Source organism: Zonotrichia albicollis, chromosome 18 (assembly GCF_047830755.1).
Source record: "Zonotrichia albicollis isolate bZonAlb1 chromosome 18, bZonAlb1.hap1, whole genome shotgun sequence".
Lineage (NCBI taxonomy): Eukaryota > Metazoa > Chordata > Aves > Passeriformes > Passerellidae > Zonotrichia > Zonotrichia albicollis.
The window spans coordinates 5,613,215-5,633,357 of NC_133836.1; the positions used below are offsets into that span (position 1 = coordinate 5,613,215).

A 20,143-nucleotide genomic window follows, 5' to 3' on the forward strand; every position below is an offset into this window, starting at 1 on the left:
ATCACAGCACATTTAGCCTAGAAGTTTCTATGATACCTCCTTTTTGTGGCAGTGATGAACCCGGTCTGGGCTGCAAAAACCACTTCAGACATTTCCTGTGTGCCCAGCAGCTGCCCTGCAGTGAGTTCCCCAGCAGCTGCATTGCACTTCTGGTGTGTCTCATATCTCCTGGTACATCTGGGGCTGCAGTTCCTGTAGCAGTGAAAGTCCTGGGTGTTTTTATCAACCTTGGCTTTCTGTTCTTCTTGCTTAGGACAGCAGGAGCTGGTGGGCTTTGAATGCTCCTGAGAATTCTCCCTCAGTGCTTTGTCATGTGCAAACCTGTGATGATGCTTGGGGTTTTCTTCTTGCACAGCTTCCCTGGGCTGGTGCTTTTAGCCACAGACTGGCTTCCCACTTCATCAATGTGTGTATGAAATTGGATGACTTAATGTGTGCTGCTTTCAAATGCAGAGGTTGGAAAACAAAGCCTGTTGAAAGAAGTGTTTGTCATGCAGGGAAGTGCAGCAAACACTTTCTTGAAGTATCACAGAAAATTGCTTTTTCAACAAACAAGGGGACTTCTAAAAGCTCGGCAGAGTTTGGCAGTGAGAACAGCTGTAAGAACAGAGGGTGGCTCTGGGCTGTGGTGGATGCTTGAGCCCCTCCAGGGAAGGTGCCCAGTTCCCCTGCAGCTGTGGCTGCCTCAAATCACAGATACTTCATCTTCCTCCTCTTCCTCCAACCAGTCTTCAGCAAACATCTGGAAACTCAGATTTCACATGGTGAGGTTAAAAGGACAGAAGAGAAAGCAAGAGGTGCTGAGGACTCCAGGCATTGACAAAGGCAGGGAATTTGGTACAGCTTGATGGGAGGCAGAGTTCTGTGGACAGACCAGGGTGAAAGGGATGAAAGCAGACAGTGGAGAATGCTTGGAAATTAAACAGCTGCTAGGGTGGATGCTGAAGGTTTGGGTCAGAAGAGAAATCAGGTCCTGGGGTATCTAAACAGCCTGTGAGTAGTCATGCTGCCCTGGAAGTGGAATCTCATGCTCTGCCTCTGCTTTCAGGACTTCTCCACTCACCCACACAGCTGCTGCCTATGAGTTTCCTCAGCTGGGTCTTGAGTTTAGAAGTGACTTCTAGTTTATAAGCTGTAGGAGTGACTTCTTGCTTACAGATTTTATATAGTTGGTCTACTCCTGTCTGACTTCTGTTTCATCAACAGGATTTAGTCATTTGACCTCCTGGGTCTATCCACGGTTGAAATATTTGGCTGTTTTCATGTCTGTTCTTTGGCAGTGCTTTGGTGGCTCTGCTGGGCACATGCCACGTTGGCCCTGGTGTCACCATGTGCTGCACAGCCACCAAGGCTCCTGTTGTACCTCTGTGGGGCTGTATTTTTGTGGGACACAACTCTGCACTCTCCTGTGCTTGTACCATGGGTATATGGATGTTTCCCCAAGGCAGGAGGTGAACTCCCAGGATGGTAAGAGCGTCACAGTGCAGCACCTGCAGTGAATTCAGGAAAATGAGGATTTGGCCTGGACTTTGCTGGTGTTGACCCCTGTTACAATCCAGAAAGCTTTAACCACCTGATAATGGCACTGTTAAGGCATGTAGAAAATACGATTGGCAAATGTTACATTCTTTGTCTGAGATCTTTCATTTTGCCCTCAAATGGAAGGTGTCACTTGGGCACTTTTCAGCCACGGGGTTGAATTGCAGGTCCCAAAGTTGTGCTGCTCTTATCTTTCTGTTCAGCCTAGCCCTGCTCATGTGGGCACAGCTGCTAAAAAGGGCCAAGTTAAATGTGGAAATGATTAAGGCTCTAAGATAGCAGTGTGCCAGCATCTGTGTTGCGTGCCACTGTTAATCCCTGGAGCCTGAAAGGACATGGAGACCCAAGCCACAATACAGGAGATCAGCTTGGTTAAACAGATGCACTCTCACAAATCAATAATATGCTTAAATACCTGGCATTTTCAAAGCAAGCAGTCTTCCAGGAATTAACCTATAATGTTTTCACCCTTTCTTCAGTCTGACTCATAGCAGAGAACAGCTAATCTGTTTAAAAGGTAATACAGCAATTAAATGTCTGAAATATTTCAGTGCATAAATCCCTTAATTTTCCATTTTCTATTTCCCTAGGAACTGGCAAACTCTGTCTACTTGGTTATGGAGGTGAGTGTGTTGGTTTTTTTAACCTCCTTTCCCTCCCTCTTTCTCTTTTTGAATATTTTAAACCCATTTGAAGCAGATCAGCATGTTTCACAAGTGGTGCTTCCTGCTGGCAGTCTCACCTGTGAGGCTTTGTTAATCTAATCTGCAGCTCAGGCCTTGGAGAGTGTGGGTGCAGAGAGCAGCCAGGGGATTTTCCATCTTGCTGCTCTCAGAAGATCCTGCAGGCACAGGCTTAAGCAGACACTGAATTTTAGGGGTTAGGAGGGTGTGTTCAGGCATCCACCAAAGAGAATGTTCTGGACACAGGTTACCTGCAGAGCCTCTGAATGTTTCCCTTGCTCTGCAGTTCTCACTTGGAGGTCTGGTTGACTTTTCCTAATGATGTGGGACATTGATGTGAGGAGTTTGAGTGTTCAGCTGTGTCCACTCCCAGGCTTTCCTCAAACAGCTTTCTGCTGCTGTCTCCAGTGCTGACCCCTCTGCTTTGTTCTGCTTCTACCTTTCTCTCTGAAGTGCTTGAACATGGATGATGCTGGTGATGTTGATGTATCATCATGCAACACAACATTTAGGAGAAATAGGAGAGGAACCCAGAGGAATGGGGTTTTCCCTGCCAACTCTGAATAGTATTTTAACATGTGTGATTATTTTTGTTTAAATGTTGTGATAAACCTGCCACCCTACTGAAGTTTACTGTTTTTCTTGTTAATCTTTGATTTGCCCTGTGTTAACTGAGCTTTCTGTTCTGTTTGCAGTACTGTAATGGTGGTGACCTGGCAGACTACCTTCACAGTAAGTACAGCAGGATGGAGAATATGCTCTGGGAGGGTCACTCTTCATAATCTTTGGAAAACTGAGAAACCATGACAATAAAAGCTAGTCTTGTAGTCCTTTCTATGTAGGTCAGTAGTGACTGTTGTCAGTAGTTATATATTTTAGTTGCAATGGCCTTACAGGTTAAACATATTCCAACACTACTAGGGACACAGTTTCTTTTCTTAGTGACTGGAAAAAAGCTGTTTACACTGAAGCCTTGCAATTCTGTAGTGTTGGATTAAAACAGGATCCCAAGAGTCTATTCTCTAAGTTACCCCTAAGGTGTCCCCACATCTAGGGCAGAACATATTTCCTGTTTCTGCATATTGAGGATGGCTGTGGTGTAGCCATTAGTGCTGTGAGGGTGACCCCATTAATTTTGGCATCTTCTGGAGAGAAAGCACAAGTATCTGGGACCATGGTGCCATGAAGAACCTTTTGGTGAGACTCAGGGGTGTCTTTGCCATCAAGGGAAATGCTTTACAGGTTATCCAGCTGTACTGCTGGGACTCGGGCAACCCCTCAAGGTATTTTTCAGTGCAGCACAGGTACAGGACCCTGTTTGTGAAAATCACCTTGCACCTCAGTACCTAGAACAGGTAGGAGGATAAAATGTTTAACAGTATACTTGGCTGCACTCAGATACAGCCCTTTTATTTATTTTTTTTCCCATGACTTTGTTTTTTCCCTTAAAGTAGCTTTCTGGTTGTTTTGCATGTTAACTAGAAGATTACTAAATGTGAAGAGACAACTTTAATCTCATTTCATGTGTGGCTCTGGGTCATGGTTAAACAAAGTTTGTTCACATTGTTCAAATTAAAAGCTAGTCAGCTGGATAATACTTCAGGCTCCTTATTGAGGTATGTGATGCCTGGAAATGGCAAAAATTGAAGGATTAAAAGATAAATTTACATTTGCCCTACAGCTAGTGCTGGTGTCCCTAGAATAATAATTTGGGGCTTGATGCTAGCATGCCACACTTTTCCTGCAGGGTAATGAATTATATTTGTGGACTTGAATTTTCAGAAAGAGTTTAGTACTTGAAGGAAAGAGAATATTCTGTCTTTCATGTGTTTTGTTTGTTTAAAGCGTGGGTGAGATAGAAGTGACAGGCATTTGTTTTTTAAAATCCAGGTTTAGTGTGCTTTGTCTTAGATATGTTTTGCATCTGTTGGGTTTTGCTGTGCTCTAAAAGGAGCATCTTTAGTGGTAGCAGAATGTTCTTATGGACACCAGTGGAGGATGGTTTTGTATTTGGTACTTTCTTTTTTCTCTCTGAATGCAAATGCAAATTGTATAAATAAAATGCTTTTAAAAAATAGCAAAACTTCAGTTTTACCAGTGCATGGGCTTTGAAAGCTTAATTTTTTATCTTTCATGCACATGAAGTGAACCTTGATCTTAAAGCAGTGGGCCCTGCACTCTCATTGGGAAACTGCGTGTGCAAACAAGAAATTGTAGAAATGAATAACAGAAACAATGATTTACAGGAAATCATCTGGTCTGTACTACTTCTGTGTGTACATTGTTGTTTTCCCTTCTGCCACCCTCTTCCCCAAAAAAAAACCCTCAAGAAAAAAGTGAAGCATGCAATTAGTTAGGCTGTTAATACAGCTCACTTCCTGGCCTATCAATTGAAATTACTCAGGAAGTTGGTGGCTAGTTTGAGACAGTGACAATGAATTGTATTTTCAAAATTAAATTCAGTTTTACCCCAGTTTGGTTTGTTGGAGCAAGACTTGATCCTTCTTTGCCTGAGTTCATGTGAGAAAGTTAACCTTTAGCTCTGTTTTTACCAATAAAATATTTTGGTTTGGCAACTGTAAAGATTGTTGTGACTGGGAAGTTGGTGCTTAGTTTTGTTTTAACTCTTTAACACTTGTGTGCTGGTTGCCAGTGAGGAGAACCCAGCAAGCACCAATTTCCAAGGGAGGAGTCAGGAAGGGACTGCAGCAAGAAGGTTTAGTTACTCCCATCAATGCCAGATCCCAGAACCTGGATAAATGTCAGATTTCTGCATCCCACCACATGCTCCTCTGGGGTATCTCCTCTTCCAGCTTCTGCAGGCACCCAGGGTTCTTTTGACAGGAGTGATTTTTCACTGAAAACTCATCTTAGAAAGTTTAGATTTCTTCAGTATTTGACTGGTACTCAGGAGGCTCATCTCTATCGAGTGGTTATTGTGCTGCTTGAGTTATTTTGATAATTGTGTGATGGTGTTTAATTGCAACATCTACTTTCCCACTGGCTCCTCAGACATTTGTGCTGGTTGGTAGTTCCTGTAACACTTAAGCAAGCAGCACATACAAATCCCCTGGTTCTCATTGAATGAGTTGCTTGTAAGCTTCCAGATCCATTCTGCCCTCTAATTACAGGCATTAGGCAATGTGGTAATTCCATGCTGCATCCAAAGGCACTCTCATTCTCCTTGTCTTCATGACTGGAGGACGTGCACAGGTGCACGTTGGAGTGCACTGTGTGTGTCTGGCTGGATTTTATGGTGTTGGGCAGCCCCATCCATCTCTGGTACAGCCCAAGGCTCTGTGGGCTCTGCTGTGGTGGGGTCCTTGAGAGGTCCAATGCAATTTCCCTTCTGGGAGATGTCTAGAAGTTGCTTTCAGTGGAGGCCATTGTGTATTGAGCTGAGAGTGGCAGGTGTGTGCTGGAGCTGGGGGAGGTGTTCCAGCAGTGACCAGCTCTGTACAGGAATAACTGGGATTGTGTCCTCAGGTACTCAGGAGCAGCTGGGCTGAAATTCCTTAATTTCTGTGAGTTGGCATTGGCACAGGCTATGGACACTCATAAGAGCATATTTGTGATGTTTCTTAAAGCTGATGCTTTCATATCATAACAGGGAATTTCTTGGTTTGACCACGCGGGGAGTTTGATCTTTCTAGTCCATCCCAAGTGGTGCAGGGACCCTGTTGCAAACCAGAGGTGTGAGACATTGTTCTGTAGCTTTCCTCCCTCTACAGACAGGTAATTAAGAAGGTTTAGTCCCACCACAGATATATCTGGAATAAGTCTTCTGACTTGTACAGAAGATTCACAAGAGTGTGAATCTGTGTCACTGACCATGGGTAGATGGGATAGGTTCAAAGCCAGGCCCCAAACAAGTCAGCTTGCTCTCAGACTTCAGTGTGACTTGGATTGGGCCCATGTTAGAGATACTTGTGACACCTGTGGGTAAGAGGAGATGTTCTTTTTCCTAAATAACTTTTCCAAAATGATGTAACCCAATGTCAGTGGGTGCCCTGCAGTACATCTCCTGGATCAGCTGACAGGGGCTGTTTACTGCACTTCACCCCTTCCAGGCTGAACTTCTCAGAAAGGCTGACCAGGGCACTTCTTAGGTGGCTTCATCCTTTTTCTCTGCCTTCAGAGCTCAAGGCATGTGGGCCCCACAGTGACCCAGAGTAAATATTTTCTCTGATCTACTGACCTGAGCAGCCCAAGGCAGTAAGAGTGCCTCATCACTGAAGTGGAGCCCATGAAAATAAACACAGAGATATTATTGCTTCTCAGTAATGGCAGAGTAGGGCTTGTGAAACAGCATCCTCTGCAAGAATGTGTTGCTCACCACAGACATCCACAGGGATGCCCAGACTTTAATGCAGGATTAGTATTTTGCCAGCAGTTCTCTGGCAAAAAACTGCCAGAAATATCCCGTTTTTACAGGGACAGACTTACAAATTCCCTGTTTGAGATGTAGCAAGGGAAGAGAGTGTTTTGTTCTCCAGTTTTTTGGGGCTTGTTTTGGTGGGTTTTTTTTTGTTTGTTTGTTTGGTTTTTTGTTTGTTTGTTGTTTTTGTTTGTTGTTGTTGTTGTTGTTGTGATGGCACCTAAATTGAATGAGTTTTCTCTATTTTCTCATTCCCTCTGCTGATGGTAGCTGGTCTGGGAGGACTTTTGCAGGGCCACTATACTGAAGTCATTGGAAATGTCACTTGTATTTATGTTTCTGTCCCTCAGTTGCAGATTGCTGCTGTCACACAGTAGACTGATGGGCTGAGGATGAGAGATAAGGAGTTTTGTTTTCCAGTGTTACAGCCTGTTTGTTAATGGAGGGAGGTAAAAGGGTATTGCCCCTGTTCTCTCCAAGGGACTGGCTGTCCCTTTCCTGTTCCTGAGGGCAGAGCCTCAATTTCCCAGTCCTGCCTGGATTTGTGAGATTGAATGCTGCCAGAGGATCCAGTGGATTTCTCTGGCTGATTTTGCAGCCCCGCAATGGTAGCTTCATTCTGCTGCTGCAGTTGCACTGTGGGAATATGTCTGCACAGGCCCAAGACACCAATTTAGATTCTGTGTGCCAGGAAAACAGTTCTTTTTCAGGGCTGAGAACTTTGTATGGACTTCTGTGACGTGGGAATGCTTAAATTCTGCAGGAACAGGGAGACTAGAAGCCCTATTTTCTATGGATGGATTTTTGTGATCTTGGTAGCAATGTTGTTGTTTTCAGCATTATGAAGAGTTAGAATTGCCATCAGGGAGGCTCAGCTGGTTTGCTGAGGGCTGTGGCTGGTGCTGTGTTTGCCCTATGGCCCCCAAATTATCTGCAGGAGAGGGAACGCCTCAGAGCCGTGGCACGCTCCTGGGACTGCAGGTCAGGACAAGGCTCTCCACAGCTCCTCTGCTAGAGGCTGAGTGTGTTCAGCCAGGAGCTGGTAATTGCCTGCTGCCTTAATAATAACAATTATCAGGTTTCAAGTCTTGCTTCATGTTCGGAGGAGGGTGATCAGCCTGTTCTTTCCTGGGCCTGAGCTGAATTGGGAAAATACAACTTCTGAATTCCTGCTGTTTTGTTGAAAAATGGTGTTTTAACTATTCCTGTATAGATTTCCTTGAGTACAAATTGCAGAAATACTACGGAGCCCTTTTGTTGGAGAGAGTATTTAGCACAGCTAAGAGATGCTGGACTTTTAATAGACAGAAAATGGTATGGGACTGAGTACGCTGTGATAATTCAGCAGGAGGTTGGGGAGAGCTTTGTTAAAGATGAGGCAGTGCTTTCTTCAGAAGATGCAAGTGTATTTGGAAGACTTGCATCTGAGCTGCCTCTTGGTATCCTTAAAATCCCTTCACAGAATCTCCCCTCTGGAGAGGAGTCTCGTGAACTGCAGCTGAGTGCCAGTTCATGGGGAAAGGCTCAGTGAGGGGACAGAAACTCCATGTACATGTGCGCTGCTCTCACGTGTTGGAGTCCAGGACCACCTGATAGCCATGGTGACACTTTAGCTGTGCTTGTGCCTCCCAGACCAGTGAGCCTTGGGAGTGGTGGGAGTTTATTTTCTATTCTAAGCGCTGCTTAACTTATCTGTGTCCCTTGCTGCTTCCCATCCATGTATTTTACAAGTTAGATTTTTAATTTCCTGTGTTGTGTTAAAGCTGTGTGCAGTCTCAGCTGTGTTTTCATAAGGATTCCTCCCTTCTAGCTGACTGGCTAGGGTGATGTTTTGAAACTCCTGCCAGCCTGTTTTAATGTCTTACTAGAGAACAACTGGAAGAGCTCTAATGAAGTCCCAAGTAATTTACAGGACTTTTTACAAAAAAAAATCATTTTATTCAACTGGAATGGTGCTTCCTTGAAGCCTGACTTGCTCAGTGACTGACAAGGAGGCGGGCTGGTAGCACTGTTGATCCTGGGGTTTGTTCAGCAGGCCGTTCCCAGCTCTGGCAAGAGTTTTATACGTGTAGTTCTTAAAATAACGAGAGCTGATGTTGCGCTGCTCTGATTAGAAGAGCCAGTTGAAAATTATTTTAATCCCTTCAATGTTTATTTTCACACCATGGTCCCTGGGAAGGCTGTATCTCAGGAGAGGCCACTCCAGAGCTTCTATATTTGCAGATTTTGATCACTAATACATTCTTTTAAAAAACTTGGCTTGTGAAAGTATTTTGAGATATTCTTGCTGTGTCTGTGGGTGGAGGGTGGCAGGTGATGGTTTGCAGGGGTCATTTGGTAAGGTCTTTTGTCAAGTACTGAACCGTGGTTCACCCAAACACGGGGTTTGGGATTAGAATTTTGGTTTGGTCAGGTGATGATGCACAAGGGTTAGGCCTAGATTTAGATTCATACCCTAAAGGTACAGATCCCTGCTGGCCATGCGCCCTAACCTACTGTGAATTTAACCTATCAACCCTTCCTAGGTCCAGCATGGGCTTCAATGACTCTTGCAGGCTTAAATCCTGATCCTGATTGCCTTTCCTCTGAGCTCCACCTTTAGACCTGGTCTTTGTGATAAAGCTCTGACCTTGGGTATCCAGCTGCTGCTGACCATAATCCCAGGCAGCCACAGCCCTGCCTGGTGCTTGCCTGGATCTGCCTTGCTAAGGGAAGCCCTAAACCTCACCAGATGCCACTTTTGGACACAGTTAATAACCCAGATTCGACATCCAGGGCTGGCCTGAGTTCACCATGAGGGACTCAGGGCTGAAAACAGCCCTGACCACAGAATAAGCTGGGAATGCAAATGCTCTCCCTTGTTGCCTGTAGGAATCATTCAGAAATGGTGTGTGGGGAAAAGACATCATATGTGGGAATAAAATGACAAATTAGAGTTAATTGCTGTGAGACTCTGCCCTCTGGGCTCCTCAGAGAACTGGCACTGTGAGTTTTTCATCTGTGGTTGTTTTTCTTTCCTCCTTGCCAGCTATGCGGACACTTAGTGAGGACACCATCAGGCTCTTCCTCCAGCAGATAGCAGGTGCCATGAAAATGCTGCACAGCAAGGGCATCATCCATCGGGACCTGAAGCCCCAGAATATTCTCCTTTCCTATGCTGGGGGCAGGAAATCAAATCCCAACAACATTCGCATAAAGATCGGTAAGGCACCGCTTCAACATCACCCTGAGCACTTGGGAGTTTGGTGATGGACACATGGAAACCTCCATCTTACTTTGGGGAGCTGTCTAGGAGGAGAAAAGCTTTTTTCCACCTTAAAAACACCCTAATGTTTCTCATTCTTAGCTCTTCTGGTAAATGCAGCCTTCAGCTGCCTCCAAGCAATAGGAGCAAAAGCTTTCTGCTCTGCCAGGACACAGATTTAACACAAAGGAATTGGGCAGGCCTTGCTCTGCTCTCAGTTGAATGGTGCCACCCTCAGTGAAAACAAACACCAGCCTGCCCTAATTGGCTTGTAATCTCCAGGCTTATGAGGAAATGAGCAGAAGCTGTGAGTTTTGTCTTCAGCTTCTAACAGTGTTGAGGTTAAATGTTGTTGTCTGAAGACCTGACACTAGTTGCTCTCCTGGCTGGCCTCAGAGTGGGTTGTCAGGCAGACCCAAAAGTGGGAGTTTTCTCAGTCTGAACCAGGGATGTGCTTCTCAGCTGCATCTTGAAGAAATTCCCATTCTGCACATGAGGCAAGTGGCACAGATGCACCAGTAGCTGGGATGAGTGCTCCAGAAATCCAGTTACAGAGCACACATATTCCCTGCAGTCCCTCAAAAATAAGATGACATCACCCTCACATGTGGGCTTTTGGTTATGTTACAACTCAGAGCTGAAGCTGACACCAATTAGGTAAAAATTAGGTAGAAGTGTTCCTCAGCTTAACCTGTGCTGTGGAGAAAGTGTTAGTGCTTTCCTGCAGCTGGGAAATCATTTCCAGTGGAAAAGTTTGAAATATTGCTGCTTGTTCAGCTGAAGCATTTTGATGTGGTGGGGTTTTTTTGTTTGTTTGGTTGGTTTTGGTTTTTTGTTTTTTTCTGTTAAGCAGAGTTAATATCTGTAAGGAAGGGATTGGGAGCTGCAAACGGGCAGGAGGGCTGTGGGCACAACTGCTCTGGGTGTGATGTAACCTGCAACCCTCCTTGTGCTCCCTGAGGAGTGCATGGTCCAGGGAGAACCTGGCTGTACCAGTTCAGTAGTGACAGATGACAGTGTAAACAGCTGTGTCAATGTCCTAGCTTGAAATATCTGGTAACCTTGAGAGAACATCTCAGTGTCATATGATCAGATGCCCAGTAACCTGTAGAGGTAATTCCTCTTGGTATTCCTTGTTCCTGGCTCTTCTACTTGCTGAGTGAACTGTGGCTCAGTTATCTGTCCTAGTGCTGGGGTTAGCACAGTTGGTACTCTTCTAAAGGAACAGAACAAGACTCATTTTGGTAGGGCTGGTCTAGAAATGTGGGTAGTGGTGAGTAGTGGTTCCTCCTGGATGTGTTTCACATTGCAGCCTTTTCAATGGAAGGCAACTTTCAGTTCCCCAATGAAAGGCTGAGACAGCAGCAGATGAACTGGCTGGTTGTGAACTGGCACATTCTCACTCAAGTCAGGAGAGCCTTCCCAGCTGACATTTCAGAGTGCAGGCAAATGGGTTCTGATCCCTGAAAGAGGGATGGGAGTTTGTTCATCTGGGTACTGTTGGGGCTGGCTGTGTCCTTTTGTAGTGTCTGTACTGTGCATTAATAACTAGCACCAGGATGCTCCTGTTCAAAAACAGCTGTCAAAGTCTTACCAAGATAGGATAGAGGTTGCAAAGGTTGATGGGAAGTGAAGGTAGAGTAGGAAGAATGAACTGTAGAAGGTGCAGGCTCTCCAGAGCTGATATCTGCTCCTGACTCACCTCTGTTTCTCTTTACAGCTGACTTTGGGTTTGCCCGCTACCTGCAGAACAACATGATGGCAGCAACACTGTGTGGCTCACCCATGTACATGGTAAGTGTGACTTTTCTAGAGGATTTTCTGTGTTGTTCTTGCTTTGCTTCCCAAAAGCAAGGCTTTGCTTTTATGTAGTCTTTTCCCCAGAGGTGAAATTTTGTTTACTTGCCTGAAACCAGCACAGTCCTGAAGTTCTGGCTGCTGGTAATGTCAGACAGCAGGTGCCTGTGCTGTCATGTAACTTCCAGGTGAGATGTGGATAAACCATGCTTTCAGGATGGCTGCTTAGACTGTGAAACTGATGTGCATAGGAACCCAAACTGATCCCTTTTACCCTCTTTGTACTTCCCACTCTGGGATCAGGTTGTGATGAGGTGATCTCTTGTTTGTGCTCATGGCAGCAGTCAAGGTCTCGGTGTCACATCAAGTCACTGAAAGGAAAAATGAGAAAACCAGACAGAAATAAAAATGTCATAACCAGACTTGTAATAGTTCCTGGGGACGTGGGTGTCTAAGCTCAAAGTAAAAAGATTATGTGAGTCAATTTAGGTTGAAGTTTTTACAGGTGCCCTGGGGTAAAAGGCACCTCATTTCAAACACTGTCTAATCCACTCCTAAGTTTTTTGTCTGTAGTCTTTGGGCAGGGTTAGGCTGGATTGTGCTGCACTGCACAGGCCTAGTGCATCTGGTAGTCTGCTCCACAGAACTACCTCAAGCAAAACACACTTCCTCTCTCTCCCTTATTTGAAGCCTGATGTTTATTTGAGCTATACTATATGTGAAGATGATGTAACTCTCTTCTCCTGTGAGAGTTTCCTGAGTTGTCTATTTTTAGTGATACTTTTTCTTTCAGAGTCCCTTGTGGAAGTAATTGAAAACACCCAGCTTATTTTCTGAAAGGGCTGGAGGAAACTAGTGATGATGGTTTTTTTCTGTTTGTTTTTTATTTTTATTTTAAACAAGACTGGATGTTAACAAGAAATCTCAATGTTTCATATTGTTCTCTGTTTATTGATGGATTTGAAGGAAGAGGGGAAGGGAGGGTTCAGTTGGGATTTAGGGAGGATTTTGAAGTCTTTCCCTACTGCTGTTGTAGGTCTTCTGCAGAAGCCCTGGGAGCATCTGCTGGCAAGGCAGGACTTTATTCCCTGCTTTAGCTCACAGCCTATTGTTGCTTTATTTCATTTTGCTCTTTTAAAAAACTAGAAAGGTATTTTATCCCTACCAAAAGGAGCTTTCTGTCTGAACCCCAGTATGATCCATGCCATGGCAAGACTTGAAACCTCCTTGTGCAGTTCTTGTCCTGCTGCTTTGGCTTTTTTTGGTGTCATGCCTCCTTCCTTTAGGGACAGACCAAGCTCCTCTCCACAATTTACTTGTTGCCATTTTTTTTCCATTACGTGTGGCCTTTACTAATAACAGAGCTAAAAAATTGATCGTGTTCCATGCTGGCAGCAGTGCAATGAAATCTGTGGTTATAAACACGAGGGATTAGCCAGCCTGGCCTCCTGTCCCTCCTCTGCTGCTGCTCCTGAGGCTCTGCCTGCTGAGCCAGGGGCTCTGGGGGCTTGCACTGTCTCCAGCTTTGGGAGGGAGCAGCTGAGGGCACAATGTGGGATTAGAAACCAGAGTCTGAGGCACAGCAGGGCTCAAGCTGTTGGACTGGAACGCTGCCTTTGAACCCAAACTGTGACCTTGGCACCGGGCCCTGCAGCTGAATTAATGTGCTGCCATCTTGGGCTAAATGAGGGAAGTGCCCAAGTGGTGCAGCTCAGGATGGAGGCTGGAGTTCACCTGTGCTGTGGGAGCCTTTGCTGCTCTGGATCTTGCCCCTTGGTTTTGTTGGGAAGATCTGTTTGTGATTTCAGTGGGATTTCTTCTGGTGGATTCAGTGGGGTTTCTTCTGGTACACTGGGAGAAGGGGAAGTACTGAGTTTGCCCAAAATACACAGTATTAGGATGTATTTTTGTCTTCTGAATGAAAGTCTGTGCTTCCCTCACTTAAAAATGGAAGTGGCCCATTCAATGTAGTGTTACAGTCTTATTGAGAGTAAATCTTCCATGCTTATTGGGGAATCTAGCTCAAGAGATTTTATAGCATGATGGTGACTTATCTCTTGGAGTTGCTAAAAAAAAAAAAAAAAAAAACAAGCAAGCCACCAAAACTATTCCTTTTATAAAAGAAATTTCTCTTCTCTCCCCCAAAAGGCACCAGAAGTCATTATGTCCCAACACTATGATGCCAAAGCTGACCTCTGGAGTATAGGAACCATCATTTATCAGTGTCTCACAGGAAAGGCTCCCTTCCAGGTGAGTTGCTTAAATTTGATGTTTATGACTCTCTCCTGCTTTTTTAATCTCTTATTTTTTCCTGCTAATCGGGTTACTCTAAGGCTTCTGTCACCTCTAATATCAACTCCCATAGATCAGCCCCATGAGGGTCTGGCTAACACCTTGACAGTGTTGTGCTTTATGTGTTGTAATTCTGGTTGTGTTACTAGAATATGACTCTTCTCTGGGCTGTCTCTCATTAAAATGTATTTCCCAGTTCTAGGAGCTTAAGAAGGGTCACTTTTTGAGAAAATTACCACGAATCAGTTAAAGCAGTGGGGGTTTTTTAGGCCTACACTTAGAAAATCAGTTTCTATTTACAACTGTAGTCACAGTATAATTTATAATTATAATTCTTTTGGATATAGAAGGACTATAAGAAAGATTGTAATTGCAAGTTAAGGTTCAGGATGATTTGGTGATAAGTAGTGTATTGCAGCTAAATCAACTTGGTTTTCAGAGCAGTTAAGTAGGCTAATATCAAAAGGTTCTTATCTGTCATCTCACAGCAGTCTCTTCCAGCCTGAAATGTTTATGTTCATCAGATCCAAACCCCTCCAAACATAACACAGCCCTGTAAAGCTCCACCCTGTACTTAATGCCATAACTTCTGGATGAGCTGCAGCATATCCTTTGTGAACAGCATTCTCTGATTATTTTGTTTTTTTGAATGGTGGAGAATTCACCACAGCCTTACTCCTGTTGCTTCAGAGTTACTTCACATAACTTTTCATCACCCATAGGTGGAATTCATATAGACTCATTGTATTTCTTTTGTTAACCACACTGTGTGCTGCTTTACTTCTTCCATCTCTGAATGAGATCAGCAGACTCTCTCTTGAAATTACTCTTTCAAAGTATTGTATTTGTCAGATTTTATCCCCCTTGCTTTCTGGTCCTCTCTTCTTATGGCCTGACATCCCTTTATCCTGCTTCCCTAACAAAACAAAATGGGAAAAATCCCCAGCAAACCCCCAAAAATGAATAAAAAGGAAATAAAAACAAATAGCACAGAAGAAAGTCAGTCAGAGGGAAATTTATGCTCAAGTAATAAGGCAAATTTTATGAAGTGAAGGACTTTATGAGCTTTAGTTCCACAGCTCTTTAGGGTTTCACACAAGACCTGGAATGTTTATGCAGTTACATCACCAGGGAGGATAAAGTGAGTTCTGACTCTGTTGCAGGAAAGAGTGGGCAAATACAGGAGTAAAGTAATGGTATGTTTTGGTTTTGTCTAAAGCCAAGAACACTTTTTTCCTTCAGGGTAATTTTTTCCCTGCTGCTATAAGAATCTTCCACTCCAATGCTTTATATTCTGTCCACCAGCTTCCTCTGTATTTAGAGCAAGACTTCATTTCCTTTGCATGTTACTTTTTTTATAAACCCCTGCAAAATGCACTGAAACTTCTGAGTGGCTTCTGTTTAATGGCTGCATCCACTTGTCATCAGTGCTGGTATCTTTGTTTGAGAGGAGAAAAGGACTGTTAGGATATAAGAAAATAAATATTTGTGTATTAAGAAGAAAATGGAGAGGAGGAGAAGGCAAGCTTTGACTGCATGCACAGGAGAGCCTGGCACAGATTCTCCCTTGTATCTTGGTGCCTTTTAGTTATTAAAGGCACCTTGATGCCTACTCATTCAAATGATTTAATTACTGTTTGATGTGGTGACTTTATCATAGGAGTTTTTTGATTGAGGCATGGCAATGCCCTGCCTTGGAGTGGGCAGTGAAGGGACACTTCAGTCCCTGCCCAGCAGTTCCTGACCTGGTTTATGCCTGCCTCATTAGATAACTCTGTCCATAAACATCTGTTGGGCTGGGAATGGGGGTTATTGGTTTCTCTATTTCAGTTTTCCCCACACCCTTTACTCTTTTGGAGGTTGTATTTGGAAGCAAAATGCCAGGCCCTGTTTGTGGCTGCAGCAGCAGCTGTGGATGTGTTTGATCAGGGAGAGAGAGGAGCTCAGCCCAGATGGTTCTTTGTGCCCCATCTATTTGTTTTGGCCATGCATGTCACAAATTGCCTTTCAGCTTGAGGTGCAGGTGAAAGAAGCTGGTCCAGGGGGAGCTGGTTAAAGGTTAACTGGCTTTCTGTCTTTGCTGGCATGGCTGTGTTGTAGGAATTTGCTGATGGGCACTGGGTGGGCAAGAAGCTGGTGGTTAAAGGGCTTTTTGGGGAAGAGAGGGGTAGGGGAAAGAGGTGATTGGGGCACCATGGGCAGGAATGAGCTTTTAGGAGAAGAGAAGGATAGGGAACAGATGATTGAGCACCATGAGATTTTGGGAAGATTACCAGCAGGTGGGAAGGAAACAAGCAGATTCCACATAGTGTCACCAGCAGACCCAGTTGCACAGGGAAGCCAGGAACTGGATTTCTGAGTGAGTCTCTTCAGGCTAAATCCTCACTGTGCCTTCCCTCCCAGGCTGGCAAAGACAGCCCCTCTTCTCTGTCTAGCTGAGATTCCCATGGGAATCTGGAGCTCATGAAGCATTCTGAGTTTGGGTGCCACTGCCTGAGCCAAGGAGGCACCTTCAGGAGGATGCAAACTAAAAGGACTCCAGTGTTATCTGCAGTGAGGAGGAATGAGCTGCCAAAAAATAAAATCAGGCTTCGGGGAAATGGGTTAGATGGAAAAAAGATCAAATGTGTGGAAAGGCTGAGGCAGCTGTCAATCCTGAAAGTGCTTGTAAATCAAGCCAGAGATGTGCATGTGCATGAATGTGATTTCTGGCTGTCTCAGAGTTAAAATTAACCATAGCTGGGTCACCCAAGGCAATTTCCCAGAGCCATTCCTGTCCCTTCCATGCCTCACTGCACACACAGAAGAAAGAAGCTGCTGATGCTCAGATGTGAACAGTTGGTAGGATGGCTGGTGAAGCTTTCTTAAGGAGCTTTTTGTATTAAACATGGCCATAAACAAAACAGTGAGACTGCCATAGGGATGAGATTAATGGGATTCATAATCCCTATAAACAGATTTGCTGAGCTCTGTATTAATGTGGAATTGTTAATTTGCCTTGCCTAATAAGTGGTCTGCACTCACATCTCTGCATTTCTGTCACTGAGGACAGGACTTGAACAGTGCATTTCCTGCTGACCAGACCTGGGAAGGGTCTTGGGAGTGTAGTGGTTTATTCTTGTCCATACCTGAATTGAAAAGTTTGGGACCCCATTCCCACTGTGAGGTGGTGCTGGCTGTGTAAACAAGTGACAACCAGAAGCAAAGCTGGAGGCAAGAGAAGAAAGATTTACACAAGGTCTAAAACAATCCAAAACCAATCTTGTCCTTGTCAGATGGTGTTTTAAATATGATTAGTTAAATGACCTCAATCTCCTCTTTCATTTTTTTTTTGTCCCCTGTGTGGGAGGAATCACACTGATATTTCTGGTGGCTTCTGTTGTGTGACCCCTTTTAAATCTGGGCAGCTCTTGGTAAGCAGACACCCCACTGAGCACGTGCAGGTTATGTCAGAGCTGGCTCTGGCATTGGCAGTGGGACATCAGATCCTGCTAAACACCCTGAAACCTGCTTGTCTGAGCCCTTGCAGGGATCTGGAGCTTTCTATGGACATGGTGCCCTGTGTCTGGGGCAGAGTGAGCCAAAGAGAGGGAGTTGACAAGAAAATTAATGCAAGTATTCCTGCAGCTCTGAAAGAGTTAACCTGCCTGTTTATGTTCTCATCCCAGCTAGCTGTTAGGTGAAAAATTAATTTCTAAGTCTGGTGTACCAAGTTCACTGCTTTAATTCTGTCTGCATAAGTACTGGGATTATGTATCACTTACAGCAACTGCTATGTTGTGAAATGGCCTTGAGGAACACCAGGAAAGGCTGGATTTTATGCCAAGAATTTGAACCCCTGGTATATTTGTTAGGCAGCTTGCTCTTCTGTTCCCAGCTCTGTTCCTTTGGAGTGTTCTGTGTTCATGGGGACAGGAATTCCTGGAGCTGGTGGGTGATTCTGCTGAGACTGTGCACTGAGTGACTTGTTGCTGTAGTCAATGGACCACTGCCTTTTGGACCAGTGTTTGTGGGTCTTACCCTGCTCTATTGGCAGTAGAGAGAAATCCATGGACTACTAATGAAAAAGGTTCAGAAGTTGTTTTTTTTTTGTTTGCTTATTTCTGAGCTTTCAAGTCCTCTGAATGCCAGCCACTTAGCTGTGGGAATCTTAAAATATCATAAACCATTTTCAGTAGGTTTTCAAGTTTTTCTCTAGAGCTGCTGAGCTAAAAACAACATTACTTATTTTTTCTTTCTAACATAACCAAATCCCCTTTCTTCACCTCTAAATCCCCAAGGCAAGGATTCAAAGAGCAGAGCAATACCATACACCTGCTGTGGAGTGTTGGATAGACAGGGAAGGTGTGAAAGTCTCTGGCCCTCTTCTCTCTGGGCTTTTGCATCCAGCCATGGCCCAAGCATGACAAATCCACTGCTGAGTGCTTTTGGAAGCACCACCCTGCCTGCTTTTCACATGCAATTCACTGCCAGCAGCCAGCACTGAAGGGGATTTGGCAGGGTTCTGCTGAATGCCTTTGTTGGCTCAACATATTTCCACTGCTGCTCAGGACAAAGCAACACAGTGGCAGGATTGAATTTGCCCAGTTGCCTCTATATATAGAAAGGGGAGACAAAACCAAAATGCAGCTGCTCCTGGTGGCATGAGAGGGGGACTGAGGGTGTGAACTGACCTGCTGGGGTGCCCTCCTGGCCCCAGGGAAAGCTGAGCTGTTCTGCAGCCCTGGTTCTGATAGATGGGTGCTGGCCCACAGGTGGAAGTTGGCTCTGTGTACCTTGAATGGTGTGGTTGTTTCATGCTTCTGGTATTTTTCTTGGGCAGGGTGTACCTGCCTGGAAGGCAGATTTCAATTTCTTACCTTCCTAGATGAGGGAATTCAAGTGACATTTTTACTGTATTACAAACTTGAGTTGTTTTTTTTTTTTTTTCCATGATTCTAAGAGAAGCACTATTTATTGAAAAGAGAGTGGATCAAAGTGGCTGAGGCTCCTATTGCTTTATGAATTGTATGACAGCAAGAGAGCAGTGGTGAGGTTACTGGGAGCAGGACTGTGTGACTCAGTCAATTAATAATGAAGTTACATGGAGCTGCAGGTGGTTTTACCAAATTATTGGTGATCCATGGCTGGCTGTGCTGGGCACTCACTGGAATGACTCTGTTCCCCTGGTATCTGCTCTGGGACCAGCCTTGAATCACAGGCTCAGGGAGGGAGGGTGGTCTGGATGAGGAGGAGCCTGGCAGGTCCTTGCAGAGCAAGTGGGGCTGCTACTGAGACAGGAACAGCATCCCTACAGGGACATCTCTTGAATTTGTACAAAGAGGAAGAAAACTTCATTGAGAACTTTGTTTCTGTCCAAGGCAGTGCTTAAAAACCTTCTCTAATGAACTGGTCTGCTTATATGTGCTGCTTTAAATATACTCCCTCTTTATTGCCAGGAAAATTTCTGACAAAACAGTGTTTGAAGTAGATCAGAGCTTCATTGTATTTGTGAAACAATCGAGCTGTTGCAACAGGAAATGACCAGAGCAAACTGCCAAGGCTTGTATCTCTCTGAAGTGAATGAGCCCTTCCCTCCCTGGGCTGGAGTTCTGCTCCTCCTTTTATTTTGTGTCTGTCAGGAATATTTGTCATCACTCTGGGCAATGTGGCCAGGATATTTGGTGCAGTGTGTATGCTTGCCTCCCTAAAGTTTGCCAAATATTAATCTAATTACATTCCAAGATCTGCCAGGGGAAGGTGTAAAATGGACTTTTCCTGAATCAAATTGAGTGGCAGCAGCTGGAAATTATGATGCAGTTTGGCATCTGTGTAACAAGGTGCTCTGCTTTAATTTTGATTTTCTTTTGGTGTAGCTTCTGTAATACTACACAAGTGGCTTGATACTATCAGCTTTTGAAACTACCTTTGGTTTCTTTTGAGGTTTTTTAACTGAGCTCTCAGTTATCCTTAATTTTCATCTTCAGCCAGAGGGAGTAGGTGGTGTTGAAACAGCATCTGATGTGGCTGCTTTTCCAGCCATACAGTGTTAGTGGTATTGTGATGGCCATCTGCAGATTGGCCTGTCTGATTTGCCATTTTAAGCATCTTAATTGACCTTAAATGCTTCTAACTTAGAAATAGAAGTAGGTGGAAGGCTCAAGGGGTTTTTGAGCCTGCCCTGAGCATCAGGAGAAGCTGCCTGTTGCCTCCTCATTCACACTTTCCTAC

The 20,143-nt window shown here is 44.5% G+C and overlaps 1 protein-coding gene across 5 annotated transcripts in view; it reads left to right on the forward strand.

Annotated features, from left to right (window-relative positions):
- Positions 1-20,143, forward strand: part of ULK1 (unc-51 like autophagy activating kinase 1) — a 75,840-nt gene that overhangs the window by 14,370 nt on the left and 41,327 nt on the right. For all 5 annotated transcript variants that reach the window (XM_074554633.1, XM_074554629.1, XM_074554632.1 and 2 more), the window contains exons 5-9: positions 2,130-2,162; positions 2,918-2,954; positions 9,629-9,802; positions 11,565-11,638; positions 13,790-13,891. In XM_074554633.1, the coding sequence (XP_074410734.1) occupies positions 2,130-2,162; positions 2,918-2,954; positions 9,629-9,802; positions 11,565-11,638; positions 13,790-13,891 (420 nt within the window). The remainder of the gene's footprint in view (positions 1-2,129; positions 2,163-2,917; positions 2,955-9,628; positions 9,803-11,564; positions 11,639-13,789; positions 13,892-20,143) is intronic.